The sequence below is a fragment of the Podarcis erhardii genome (assembly GCF_964252035.2).
Source record: "Podarcis erhardii genome assembly, chromosome: 5".
Lineage (NCBI taxonomy): Eukaryota > Metazoa > Chordata > Lepidosauria > Squamata > Lacertidae > Podarcis > Podarcis erhardii.
In genome coordinates, this window is record NC_138509.1 from 55,618,956 (window position 1) to 55,633,888 (window position 14,933).

General features: G+C 38.8%; 1 protein-coding gene across 4 annotated transcripts in view; it reads right to left on the reverse strand.

Moving 5' to 3' along the window:
* Window positions 1-3,585: 3,585 nt before the first annotated feature.
* SLK (STE20 like kinase) overlaps window positions 3,586-14,933 on the reverse strand; it is a 45,482-nt gene continuing 34,134 nt past the window's right edge. For 3 of the 4 annotated variants that reach the window (XM_081863412.1, XM_081863411.1, XM_081863413.1), the window contains 6 exons: window positions 10,024-10,153; window positions 9,450-9,574; window positions 7,455-7,643; window positions 6,900-7,025; window positions 5,596-5,709; window positions 3,586-5,433 (listed from right to left, as the gene is read on the reverse strand). In XM_081863412.1, coding sequence (XP_081719538.1) covers window positions 5,287-5,433; window positions 5,596-5,709; window positions 6,900-7,025; window positions 7,455-7,643; window positions 9,450-9,574; window positions 10,024-10,153 — 831 coding nt within the window. In that variant the 3' untranslated portion in view covers window positions 3,586-5,286. Of the gene's footprint in view, window positions 5,434-5,595; window positions 5,710-6,899; window positions 7,026-7,454; window positions 7,644-9,449; window positions 9,575-10,023; window positions 10,154-14,314; window positions 14,387-14,933 lie in introns of all 4 variants that reach the window. The other variant, XM_081863414.1, reaches the window with a different exon arrangement.

Here is a 14,933-nt window from a genome sequence, read left to right on the forward strand (position 1 = left end):
GGTTAAGTACTTAATTCGTTCCAGAGGTCCGTTCTTAACCTGAAGCACCACTTTAGCTAATGGGGCCTCCCACTGTCACCACGCTTTCTGTTCTCATCCTGAAGCAAAGTTCTTAACCCGAGGTACTATTTCTGGGTTAGCGGAGTCTGTAACTTGAAGCATCTGTAACCTGAAGCGTCTGTAACCTGAAGCGTCTGTAACCCAAGATACCACTGTAGATAAATAGGTACTGCTCCAGCAGGAAGGTAAACGGTGTGTCTGTGCGCTGCTCTGGTTTCGCCAGGGGCGGCCTACGTCATCCTAGCCACATGACCTGGAAAACCTGCAGAAGCGGACAAATGCCGGCTCCCTCAGCCTGTAAAGCGAGTTGGGCGCCGCAACCCCAGAAGCGTTCGCGACTGGACTTAATTGTCAGTGGTCCCTTTACCTTTAAACATGCACAGGATTGCATCCTTAAGAGCATCAAAATAATCTCAGTCATTTATCTGAATTTTGGTGTTCTGTGGCAAAAAAAGCGTTTAAATATTTGAAGATGGCTAATATCTCCTCTCATTCTCATTATTAGGCAAAACATACCTAAGTCCTTCAGCTGCCATCCAAGTGGTGGCAGCTGTGGTCAGAATTGCCTGTGCTTCTGTCCTACCTACACCCTTGCTGCAGCTGGTACAAAATACAGTGGCCAGTGTGGTTTTTGGCATTAACAGCCCTTTTCTTTCAAGACACAGAAAGAACAGGGCTAGTGGAAGAAAAGTATAGATTCCTACAAAATAGGTAATGGACCACAGTCCTTATTCTACAGATCTTTCTTGCAGTTTATTTTGTTTGAAATATATGGGCTTCACTTCCTGTGCTTTCAAATGAAAATGAACTTTGACAGCTTGTGGGGGCAGGGGCAGGAGCAGATATAATTCTAATTCACCAATTAAAAAAAAAAGTTTGCTACCAAGAGTAGGCGGCTCACAGGCAAATACTTCAAGTACAGCACTAACTGAATTGAAATTCTACCTTCTGAAATTTTATTGTATCTCTGCCTAGAGATAAAAGAAACCACATCCCAACCCTTAAAATAGCACTTTCAAGGGGCCAGAACTTGTGCTTTGGTAAGAAGCTTTTCTAAAGAAAACAAATAGTAACACCTTAGCAAGAATAAAAATTTTGTGCTCCAGAAGAAATCGGTAGCATCAACTTCCAAAGAGATTATTTAGAATCTTAAGATCCAACAGTATTCCTATGTTCCACTGATTTAAATGAAAGTAGGATAAAGGAAAAGTTGTTCTTACCATAAATGGTATTGCACTGAGGATGTAAAGAGGGCTCCAAGCGGATTGCATTGCCTGCCTTGCAGCTTGGAGGCAGGAAATGCCTATATAAGTTTTCTGCTCTCTTCCTGTTGAGGCTCAGTCCTATTTCTTGGAACAGCTTAGGAGAAAACAAAACTCAACAGCACAAAATGTGATAAAATACATACAAAATAGGAAAAAAACAGAAAAAGTGGGAGAAAAACCATTCTGGAAACCAACAAAATCCACAAGTACTAACACAACTGAATATGTATTACTTTCCCATGCTGAGCCTGAGGGGACTGCAGTGAGGAAAGTGCCTGTCGTTCACCAGGCATGGATTGCATCTCCTAAGGAATGGCGGCCATTATGCTTTCCCGTTTCTTCGCTCCTTGCTGCCTCCAGATGTTGTAGTTTCAGAGCTGGTTGGTTTAGGACTCAATGAAGCAGCAGAGGATGATATCCCCTGTTTCCCCCCCAGCCGTAACTCGCCAGAACTCCATTTCAGCCCCTCTCAGGTGGGCACCATTGCCATTATAAGAGAACAAGGGAGGTGTTCATGGTGAGTCCAGCACCCCTTTTTCTAGAAAATTAACACTGGATGTCCCTTGCACAGGACTCAAAGGAAGAGGCTGCACTTACAAGGGCCTTCCCTGGGATCTTCAGAAATAGCGGGCCCCTGGATGCTTGCTGCAGCTACTGCTGAGTGAGGCCCCAACCCCAAAACTCAGCTTTTTCCCCCCTTCAAAGAAGTAGCCCTGAACTACTGTAGGGGTTTGTCTGTCTTCCCCATAATGAGAAAGTGGAAAATCCTAGCCTTACAGCTCAGGATGGAGCTTAGAAAGGGAGAGAAAGAAAAAAAAGGCAGGAAACAGTGAGGAAAGGTGAAGGAATTTTTCCTTTTTCTTTTTTACACAGTAAGAGAAAAAGGGAGGAAGAGCAGCTGTAGAAAACAAATAAGAACAAAAGACTCAATATAAAAAGGAGAAAAAACAACAGGTTGGCTATAAGGGAAAAGCCTTAAAGATTCCAAACAGAATGTTTCTCAGAGTTGAGACAGGAAATGGACTGAGCCTCAACAGAAAGAGAGCAGAAAAATCTTCTGTAGAAGTTTTGGGCATTTCCTGTCTCCAAGCTGCAACAACACAATCCGCTTGGAGACCTCTTCCATCCATAGGTGACAGGAATGGCAAACTGACCTTAGATGGTATGATTCTAGCAACTGACAGGCTAAAAAAAAGAAAGACACTGATTCAGTAAAAAGTTTTCTCCTTTGACATAATCAGCTTAGCTCAGAATTATGAGGGCCTTTTGGTGCCCTTGTAGTAGAGCAACAAAACTGAGCTTCAATATTAATGGCGGTGTATTTTCCTTCATCAGATTATCCGTGAAGGAAGCTATTTCTCACGCCATCAAATCAAAGCCATATATTGATATCATTTTCAATAAACTCCACTGTGTACCTCCATAGGGAAACCAATCAGGTGCAGGTGCTCAAAGTTTCAGCCAGGAGGGGGAGCCTAACACAAAACAAAAATGCAACTTTTTTGTACAATTAAACCTGCTTTTATAATGGTGGGGAACTTGGTGGCACAAAGGGCAGACCCCTCTCATGGGGCTTCTCTAATTAAAGCATTATCTGACTGCCAGCCTTTACCCTGTTCATTTGTGGCTAGGTTCAGACATCACATACACACAGCATGGTTTGACTCTCAAGAACGTGCCCTTTGTTTGTAGGGTCCCTTTTATGTTCTAATTTCCTCCTGGTTTCCAGGGATAACCAAATTTGACAAAATACAACAAATGTACTGTATATACAAATCAAGTTGCTTCTATGGTTTGAAGTGTAGATCAATTTCCAGTATATAGTAACCATAGCACCACTGATTTTGATGTCATGGAAACCTAGAGTTACCATGAATTGGAAAATAAAAAGAGAATCAGAGTATGCAAGTACAAGAGGAAAAACACATGCACATTTCTGACAGTTGAACCATGGTTTGGCACCTGACCCTAACATCCTGTGTCATGACACCAGGAACCACATTGGGATAATAAAGGTCTGATTTTGTAGCATGTGAAACATGCAAAGAAATGAACACTTTATATGCAACACAGGGCAATGATGATGGAAGAACGCCACCAGGCAATCATCAATATAGGAAGAAACCGAGTAGGGCTAAGTTCTGGTGCTCATTTTGGTTCTGGTGCCCCAAGAAACAGCAACACCACAGCATCCTTTCAGACTAGCACACAACACACACAACTCCCCAAAGGAATCCACAAACTTGAGATTTTTAAAGAGTTTTTTAAACAGATAGAAACAGTATTTAATGTTATAATCAATACTAGTTATTTCGTAAAGGTGACTTTTAAAAAAAGTAAAGGCTTTTGAAAACTTTCCCACCAAAACAATTCAGAATAAACAGATTTCAGAACTTTGTAAAGAGCAAAATGCCACATTCTAGGTGATGTATATGCGAATGTACAACCTGGTACACAATACATATTTATAAAATAAAATGTGATGTATTAAGGCTAGCTATGAAATATTTGTTAGGTAGATTATGATTAAAGGAAAACAAAATTTAACTGAAACATGCATCTTCAAAGTATGTTTACTATACTGTCACAATTAAACAATCTGATCTGATAAGATCAACCTCAGTATCCGGATTCAGTAGCCAAAGTATTGAGCACACTTGATTAAAGTACTATATATTTTTATAATCTGCTTCCTTCACATGCAGGAATGCTGCTGACATAATATAAAATTTGTAAGAAATTGGACAGTATTCACATTTAATGAAAAGACTGCAAATGTGAAAACTTACAATTGATTATTCAAAGCTACCTACTAAAAGATTAGGCTGCGAAAAAACAGGAAGCAACCAACATTTATATTACAAATCTAACTTTGGCATATCAAAAGGACAGTCTACAATACTGTTTTTGATATGACTCAGATCTGAAGCCTGAAAAGACAGCAGCTGCTGTTTAATGCAGGCACATCTCCTGCCAACAACATGATAAATATTTCTATCCCACCCCCACAGCAAATAAGTTATAATACAACTATGAATTTTAGAAATAAAACCATTTAACTTTAGTTACTTCATGGTAAAACAATGAAGCAGATTAAACGTTTGTCTATACATGTAACTTAAATCCTTCTATAGATCAACATACATTTTGAAAGAAAACATGCCTTGCAATCCAGACATCAGCATTGATTTGTACGAACGGGGACAGTCACAGCCATTTTCTGCTCTGAAGTTTCAAAACTGCTACTTTGAGTAAGGAGAGAATCCATTCAGTTTCTCTAATTGGGGTGAGAATGAGGGTGCAATTTTTGCACACTTTTTCTTGAGAAATAAATGATATTGTTTTATTTCAGTTTGTAGAGGAATAATGTGTATATTTTAAAGTAGACAGGAGTACTCTTTTTTAAACTTTTACATATTTTAGTGCAAGGATTTGACAAAAATTGTGGCAGCGGCAAGCATTTCTGTTACAGTAATATCAGTAACGAGGGCTTCTTTAGTGATAAAGAAACATGATCCTCTTACAAAAAAAACCCTAGCATGTTTACAGGTTTCAGGCACTGAATGAGGCTAGTGACCCATTTCCTCATAATGGGCATAACACAACAAATATTTGGTTAAATGAGTAGTAGTATATCTGCCTAAGAATCCTCTACAATTATTCTTGGGGCATTGCAGATTATCTTTACTAGTTTAGGCTTGCTTTCCAGTGCCAACACAGTTGGATACATTTTTTTCAGTCCAGTTTTCAAATGGCTATCCTTGAAATACATGAAATATATCATATTGGATTTCAAGACCAACATTTGTGCTTCTATATCTGATATCACTGATTGTCTCCACTGAAGGTGGATGGAGTTCCACTGAGGTTCTTGGATGCAGGTTGTAGATTTCATTGTGACAGAAGCTGAAGAGGAGAAGCTTAAAGACGCACCCAAAGCCACCTCACAGAGGCTCCAAATTTATGATCCAGTGGAGTGCAGGCTAGGGACTGGGTAGAATTTAGAAATCCGGCTTTGCGTTGATGGATTAAGGCATTCAGATTCTCCAGACATTTTAAAGAAAACCTCCTGTTCCTGAAGTTTACGAGCAAATTCCTCTTCTAATGTCTAATGACAAACAACAACAACATTTAAACAAAATAAACATGATGAGCTTGGTGTTAGTTTTTGATCTGATTTATCAGAGACAAGCTACAAAACCAACTGCCCCTTATAGTATTAGTATAGAATATAATATTCTATTGGAGATTCAAAGTCAATCTGCATTACCTTTTTCCTTGGTCTCAGTTTCTCTCGCCATTCTTTAAGTTCTTGGCTATGTTCCTCATCCAGCTCTTTTAATTTCTGAGTCTCGTGTTCAACCAGCAGGTGGCATTTCTCATTCTGAAAATGGGATACAGATAATCCTTTAGTAAAACTAAATCAGATTAGACATTTGGCTACTTGTATAGAAGCATATGCTGACCTAATTCTTTAATTAGCTTAATCTGTACAGTAGGCAAGATAATTCCTACATAGCAATGTTCTCTATCAAGATTTTAGCTTTTCAATAGAAACTGTTACTTGAATTCCTCAAACAGGGCATGAAGAATATGTATTATGGTTTTTTAAAACTTTATCTGAAGCTAAAACTATGAACATATCTCAGAGCTAGAATCACAAGATTTATAGTGCAGACTGACAGGGCTTTCCCGCATGATTTTTTTTTTTAAGTTGCAAAAAGTTATGCAATCTATCAGAATTCTACTTTTTTTTGTTCTCTCACACAGAAATTCTTCTATTTCAATAGAGGTACTAGCTTTTATGAGATCAGCCCAACCAGAAACCTCATGTTGTCTTCTCCCCAGTGCTTTTTTTCCTAAAAAAAATATTTAGAGGCACTCTCATTTTCCTACTCATGTTGAAATACTGCCCCTCAATGAGGCCAAACTTAGATTCACAAAATGTTCAGGGGTATGTGTACACCTGCATCCCCCCAGAAAAAAGACCACTTCTCTCCACACACATGGTCCCTATACACAGTCCATTTTGTGTATAAATATTCCCCAGTCTTCAGTTTGCCAAAATTTCCACAGCTACTTGTAGCACAGGAAAATGTTGATACACAAATATACTTCATGCAGTTGAAAAAGTTAGAAGAGATCATAGCAGTAACAAAACTGTAACACTGCTACAAATCCGCAGCTAAACCCAGCTAAGAGACATGCTGGAAGATCTGGATTAATAAGAGATGTTTTCACCTAAACACCAAAAAGATACCAAACTCATTGGCACATAAATCTCACAGAGAAGGGCATTCCACATGCAGGTCACTACCACAGAGAAGGGCCCTCTTTCTGGATATCACCCACCTGACTTCAGAAGGTATGGAGACTTAGAGGAGGGCCTTGGAAAGAAAAACTGGTGCAGATTCATTTGTAAAAAAAAACAAAGAACAGAAATACTGTGTGTAGTACCACAACTACAAAGTGTCACATGTAACTGCAGCACATGAAGTGCCATCACACTCAAAACAGACCTATCCCATGTATAAATTACATATAGGGGCACATTTGGAATTAACATTGTTTAACCTGCAGCTGATGTAATTCTCTAATGTTGGCTTCGCACTGCAGCTGGAGGTCTCGCATTTGATTTTCATGTTTCTGATGTTGAGCCAGTCTCTCATTTTTTTGCCTTTTTTCTTCCTGAATAGCAAACTTTCAGAGAAACAGGAGGACTTAAATTAGAATTTTTGAAATGTTTATAGATTCAAGCATATAATTAAATGACAGTGTAACATTCAAAAACAGTATACTGAAATAACAAATATTAGACAGATTTGAAAAAACATGGGCTTGCAAAAAGCTGCTTTGTTCATTCTTAGTACATACTGGATAAATGTGGATCTTACTTGAAGAAGCTAATCCACAAAACACATAAGCAACAATATGACTTGGTTCTTAAACCAATTCTAATTGGCCCACTAGATTCAATAGTTTAATAGTAAATCAGCTTCAAGCACACTCACATAGTTGAAGACATCACTTCCAGAGACTTGGACTCATCAGATTTTTGACTTGAGAGTTTCATAGAACTGCATAATGTGTGTATGCAGATTCCACCTTTGTCTAAAATCATTGCTTTACCTGCTTAATCTTTTCACGATCCTGTTCTGGAGTGCTTGAGGAGTTAATTCTTAGGCTCTTTTTAAACATTGCCATCCTAGTTTTTGCTTCACTACGCTGGATTTTGGGCAATCGAGCTCTTTCCTGGGTATGCTTGTTTTTTAATTCCTCAATAAGCCGCTGGTTATATCTTTGCATCTGTTCTGTTTCCTTTAAAAAAATTTGAGGGGAAATGCATTTTATATATCAAACCTTTACTGGCATCACTTACAAACGTTCAGAATAAACAGGCCAATGCGGTCTCGTCGCCATTTCAACAGTACATTGAAAGTATTTAATATACATTTTACCCTGTGCAAATAAAACACTTCATAATTAAATTTTCTGTATCAGAAAAACTGAAGATAAATATTTTATAAATAAATAAATAACCGGTTAGTCAACCAGCAGTAATAACAACACACAAATTTCAGCCAACTGAAAAGATCATGAAATCATATCATTTCAAAATTTGCAGCTCTCCTTTTACCTACTACCATCACTCATGGATTTTGCAACTATATTTTTCGCTCTATAAGACGCACTTTTCCTCTCCTAAAAATTAAGAGGAAATGTGTGTGCGTCTTATGGAGCGAATGCAGGTGGAAGCCGCCTGAAGTGTGTGTGCGGCTCCTGGGGGCTTTTCCCCGAGGAGGGAGAAAGGCAGCCCTTCTCTCTCCTTGGGGAAAAGGCCCCAAGAGCCACACACACGCTCTGCGCACTCTTTAAAGGGAGTGCGGCTCTTGGGGGAGCCTTAGCTGCGCGCAGCCTCTCCCGGGCAGGGGATGAAGGCTCCCCTTGCCAGGGAGAGGCTGCATGCGGCCAAGCAGGAAACCAGGACAGCCAGCGAGATCGCACTGCTGTGATCCTGCTGACTGTCCTGGCTTCTGGGATTCAGAATATATCTTTTCTTGTTTTCCTCTTGTTTTCCTCAAAAACTAGGTGCATCTTATGGACTGGTGCGTCTTATAGAGCGAAAAATACGGTAGGCTTTCAACATCCATCTGTTTAACTGCAATTTTGTCTATTTTATAACCATTACTTGAGGCATCCAAGGAAAACTTTCCTTAACACCCCTATTAATTTGAAATTTGTGTAAATATTTATAAAAATATAATGCTATTCATAATTTTATTTATAGGAGTGTAAGACCAGCTATCTGACTGCAATATATTGCTTCAAAAGCTGTAACTTTTATTCAAAAACTGCTGTGTTAAATATAACAAATTATGGCTATTTTAAATAGTTTTATTCATGAAAAATTCCATTTTGGCAAGTATCAACGGGGTAGCTGAGCTTGCATTTTGTCAACAAGTAGGTTGATGCAGGTTTTGACAGTTGCTAGACATGGTCTCAGATCATTATTGATACTAAAGATAATGATATTATTTATTATTTTGACTAAGCAAGTAAGGATGGACTGAGGGTGGTACCAAGCCTATAAAGTTTGACACCAGCCCTTGCACTATAGGGGCAGAAAGGCACACATCCCTTTCCTAACCCCCTCCACAGAAGAAACCACCCATGCCTTCTTGGGAAATGCAGGGGGCAAACCTGCCTCCGTGCTAGGGTGGGAACAGCATTCTGACATTTGGTTACATGTGCCAACACAACATTATAACATGCAAACAAAAACCTGCAAGAGGTATTCATCATACCAGTTCAGAGCAAAAGCAATAGGTTTTTTTTTTGTTTTACTTATAAAGGCCGCACCTCACTTGCTCAGGTACTGTGACCCACTTGTGAGTCATGACCAACAGGTTGGGAAATGGTGGTCTAGAGTGTTTGTGTGTCCCTCCCTCCCTGAATTTAAGGAGCTGTTTTGACCTTATGAACATTGGGACTAAATATCAGTGCATCAAATAAATACTAAAGAAAAAAAGGCAATCAGTCAATCAATAAATAAATGTAGTAGGATGGGATGTTTTGATCCAGAATTTGGAGCCAGCAAAGAGGATGAACTAAGATTGCACTAACCTTTTCATGCCGTTTTAGCAACTGATGTCTTTGCATGAAGTACTGATCTTTCAGTTGCTGTTTTAGCAGTTGGTGTTTTTCCTGCAAGTGTCGTTCTTCTAGTTCCCATATTGCAGCTTCACGGGCTAGAAGGGAAGAAAAATTCTGTCAAAATTACAGAGGAGTCACCCCCAAAACATTCCTTATACAATGTATTTCACAAAGCAATCAATAACAGAATAACCCCAATGAAATATTTAATGGAGATATGCATTGAAGAAATTATTCCCCATCAAGTTATCCAATAACAATTCACCAAAATTGTAGACACAAGTAGGCTTGTTTCAGAAACAGACAAGCAATTTTAAAATGGATTCTGTACACCATTTTCTGCTTGCCTAATAAAGACTCTTATGTACAGCTACAGTCTTCAGTGGATTTTCATGCCTTCACTAGAAGGACATAAATTTAGGACATGACTCATTCCACAAGTTTCATGGGGCTTGCATGTGAGCTGTACTAGGTGCCCAGAGCCCTTAATGCTTCTTTAAGTTGATGAACGATAATCTAACACTGGGGGGAAAGGGAGAAATACCTCTCATGAGTTGTTGCTTATTGTTCAGACAGTCCCGCTCAATGGTAGCTAGCTCAGTTTTTTGCTGCTGAATGATTTTCTTTAGCGATGCATCCAGTTCTTGCTGCTGCTTCTGTACAAACTCTTGCTCCTATCAGAAATGAAGCCAAATTGAGTAAATTATGCACATGTCTCAGATGTCTTCACTTGTATACAGCCTTCTTCTAAAGGATCTTGGAGCAGCCTTTTAGCTCACAAACTAGCAGGTAAGGCGCAATATGTGGAGAGCGAAAGATGCATACACTTTGCCACAAGCCAAACTTCAAACAGGGATCTGAACCTGGGTAACCCATATTCAAATCACAACATTATTTTCTAAGGGTCAATTAAAACATTTACACAGCAAGTGAGCTTGCTGTACTTACCACAGCATTTGAAGTGCTCAGCACTATAAAGTGTGAGGGGAAACATGCATTTCTCAACAGTAGCAAACCTATACTGGGAAACTAATGGGCCCTATGAGTTCTCTCTCTTTCTTTTCCCTCCACCAAGTACTGCTTTTTCAGCAAACATATAATTTGACCAATTATATATGAGACAGCCTTGCGGGCAGCCACTTGCCAGCCCAAGTTAATTCTTCGTGGGCAAGTAGCTTGTCAGATCAGTTGCTGTACCCTGCTATGTCTTTGTATGCCGGGCCATTACAGCCTTTATGCTAATCAGCAAATATGGGAAAAACACACACAACTTAGAGAATCTTTAATTTAAGGACCATAAGTTCAAATCTTATACAAATTTGCTTGCAAATTATTATTAATGCATTTATATTAAATTACCAAGTAAACTAAATTCTGTTTAGGAAAGCAACAAATGACAAGATTAGGGCTGAGCTGCTTCAGAAAAAGCTTGTTCAAAATTAAAAGAAAGCCACCCACCCCCACCCCCTGAAATCTTCTGGTTTCTTTCTTTTTGGTAGATTGTTACAGAAATAGCTGGGGAAAGTGTCCATTTCATGATCCCTGGGGGGCTGGGATTGATCACTGTCCAGTTTAGGAAACACTGCCTTTACTCTAAAAGACTTCTTGATGTTGACAAATAGCCATATCAGATTCAGTACATAGTGCTATTGTGACATGTCCATTATATCATCCATAAATGGCTGGGATCACTTAAGGAGGAAGAAAGCAGGGTGGGATGAAGGTCAGAATAGTCCAAGGAACAGCAAATATAAATAAATGGCTGAAAAGTATTGTGACTAAGGTAGGTTTAATGTATTTTGTGGGATGAGAATGTCTATTTTCTGTCTCAATCATTACTTTCAAGCAGAAATGGAAATTGGGGAGGGGATTTAACCCATGTAAAAAAAAAAAAGCCTTCATATAAACAAGAATATTTGCTGCACAGAACCAGCTCTCTCTTGCTATCTGTTAACAATGGATGGCAAACTACTCTTGAGAATCAATTGAACTGTCTTGATTCACTCCATGTGCGAAGGATACTGAAAAGGTTTAGGTTAGAATGTGTACATCTGTCTTTTACAGAACATGTGCAAAGTCTGGGGAAACCTCTGGCCCACATGAATCTTCTCCAAGATAAGGATGCCTATTATATTTTCAACATTGTATTTTCATGTTTCAGAGCAAGATACCCAGACCAAGTAGAGGACACGTGATAGTCTAAAAGACCAAACACTTCCAAAATTCAAAATCCAGAATTTACAAGATTGGCCCCTCAATGGCACTGTAAACAGTTTCACATTAGGAAACTGACGTACATATTAAGCTGCACCATCTATACCGTGTAATGTGAGGCTGGTAGATAAGCGTAATGTGAGGCTGGTAGAGAAAAAGGCTTCCAAAGATTAACATAACAAGTCACGTTTAGCTATTTTAATGGAAGTGGTTACATGTGAAGTATTTATCACCTATTTTGTGGAAAGGAGCTTTATGAAAACAGATGTCACAAGCTCAGAAAATAACTAGAAATATTGGCCCTAAACTAGAAGTTGATCCAAAACTATACAGATCATTCCACCAACGGAAAGAAGGCTGTGTGGAAATCTAACAATGTCTGAACACTTACACATTATTTCCAGGTGTGGGGTGGACACATGGTATTATGTGCATCTCTCTCTATTATATAATAAAATTTATGCAGAAATCTTGTATCAAATACAACAGGGACACTTCATGTTGAGACAGGCCCATGTTTTATTCATTGGGTAAGTCACATCTGATGTCCTTGTAGTTCAAAAGGTTCATATAAAAGGAAGACGTGTGATTTATGGACACAAATGAGAAAATAAATAACAAATGCAAAGTTCACCTCCAGGCCAGGTTGCACAGAAATCATCCGCCCTGATCGCAATTCTTTACTTGCTAGTAATCTTCAGACAAATTGCATCTGACCAATTTGATGAAGATGTTATCAAAGTCTGATGTTCCTACTCATCTCACAAGAACCAACAGAAAGCACCATATAGGAAGATTTGTACATCCATCAGAATTGGTCACTTCTTTTCCTAACAGCAGCTTCTCTGTGCCACATGCTAACTCACTTTTAAAAGCTACAAGGGATTAAACAGCAGCTTCTATCAAGTGGGTGTGGGAGGAGGAAAATGAGGAATCCATTTGCCAAAACCCCCCAAAATGAACTTATGTGATTCTATTTATTCATCCTCTTCAGGAAAAGCACAATGTAGCAAAGAAATTAGATGGACAATGGAACAGTGCAGCAGTAATGGTAGTGATCCTCTGTGTTTGGGGACATTAGGTACTTAAGGTCCCTTTCCCTTTTTGCATGCAAATTACCCCTGGTTAGCATTAACTACAATGCAACATTACGTTTGCACCAGTGCTAACCATGGTTAGTTTTAATCAAAACTTGAAAAGTAGATTTTCACTGCAATTTTCAAATCTTAGTTTAAAAACTAAGCATATTTAGTGGTGAGGTAAACATAACACCAAACCAGAGTTAACACTAACCAGAAGGGAGAACCTGGAAGCCTACTGCACAATTCCATATATATATATAAAGTTAAAGTATAGCTTCTTTTTTTAATTCTCTCCTAATGAAAGTCAGTGAGACTGAAATATGTTCAACTTTGGTTAACTTGTGTTTCCTGAGAACTATAGAAAATATACATTATTTTAAACATCCCCCCAAAACTGAAAGCTTTACCTTCAGAATATTTTTTTTACAAATGCTACCTTCTTCACATCAATATTAGGGATTGAATTGTCTGAACTCCCTGGAGAGTTGAAGGAAACCCCAAAGCAAATTTCAGAGGATGCGGGGGGGGGGGCATGTGTGAGGATGAGTGGGGGGGAAAGTTCGTAGTCTACCCCTATCAAAATTCTAATGAAAAGCAGGGGAAAAATTGTACAGACAAATCCAAAAACCCAGATCTGTAGAGAACAACAGATGTCAACAACAAGAAAGGTAAAGGTCTACTGTCTACTTGATGGCTTTGATGAAGTGAGACAAATGGCAAATGTACCTGCCCTTCTCAAGCAGCAATTCTGTCAAATTGCAGGAGCTGGATTATTAAATGAAATGAAAGCAAGTAGTGTTTTAGTCCTGAGGTTTTAGATGAGTATGTTTTAGAACACAAAATATGAGAATAACCTAGATAAAGGATATTACCACAGCCTATTCTGTAGTTTTGTGAACGAAAGGTCAGTTGACATAGACTTCCATGTCAGGCTTGTGATCACTAACATTGTTACGCAATTAAAAGAGACAGAGAGATTTGGTATACAGTGCTGATGGGGAGCCCAGATGTTCTACAGATTCCTGTTCCCAAAGCCATGTAACAAAAGGCCGTTTCAATAAAGTTTGCAAAGCAAACTTTCCACCTTCCTACTAAAATCCCAACTACCATCTGGTGGAACAGAAGAGAGAACACAAAGGTAGAAGCGGGTTTGTTTAAAAAATAAATTACCACTACTGCACAAGGCAGAGAAGAAGAAAAATGTCACGAGGGTGTTCCTTGCCCCATGAGTCAAAACTTAGGATGGCTGACTCTGTAAGGTACAGCAGGGAACACCCATTGTCAGGTGGTATCAGGGAGCATTCTGGAAAATGCCTGTTTCACTGCACACAGAAAAGCAAAACATAGCACTGGTTTCACACATGTGCTGAAAATCAACAAGTCTCATTTGCCCAGTTTGTCCATCACAATCTTTGTGCAGATGAACACATTTTTAGATTTTTTTAAAAGAATTCATCAGCACATGCGTGTCAGAGAAAAAGCAGACCAACAAGCTAGAACTACAGAGGAAACATCCAATTTTTGGCATGTTGGACTTACATCCTGCATTATTGCATTGAAGAGGGTACATGAGGACAACTGAAAAGACTGAATCATAACCTGAGCAACGCCCTGCAGAGCAGAATACAATGTACTTCCCAGGTCAGAATGCAAGCACAAACCATGCATTCAAACACCGAACATAAGCAATAAGACTGTATGACTCATTAGTGGAGCACCTCCCTCCCTAAAAGTAGAAGTTGTACTGAATTACTTCTGTTAAAAGATGTAAAATTTCTGAAGCTATAGTTTATACCTACAGTGATGTGGGTGGAGCTATGAGAACAAAAATTACACTGTATTCATAAAGACACCAATTGCAAAATGAAGTAAAAACCTTTATGTCATGTCTTCAGTATTTATTTTATTTTGCTAGATAATGCCCTACAACCTAGTCCTATTTAACCTATATTGTTAACTCTCTGTGCCCAAAAGATATTAATGAATTTTCTCCAATATATTTAAGACTGTAGTTACTCAATAAGCCTTCATGTAGTACAATATTGTAGTACAATATTACCTTCTCAAATATCCAGTTCCAAGAGATGTGCACATTCAAATATACATAGTTGTCTTTAGAGGGAAGTAGCATACACTACTGTGAATCTCTGCAAAAGCA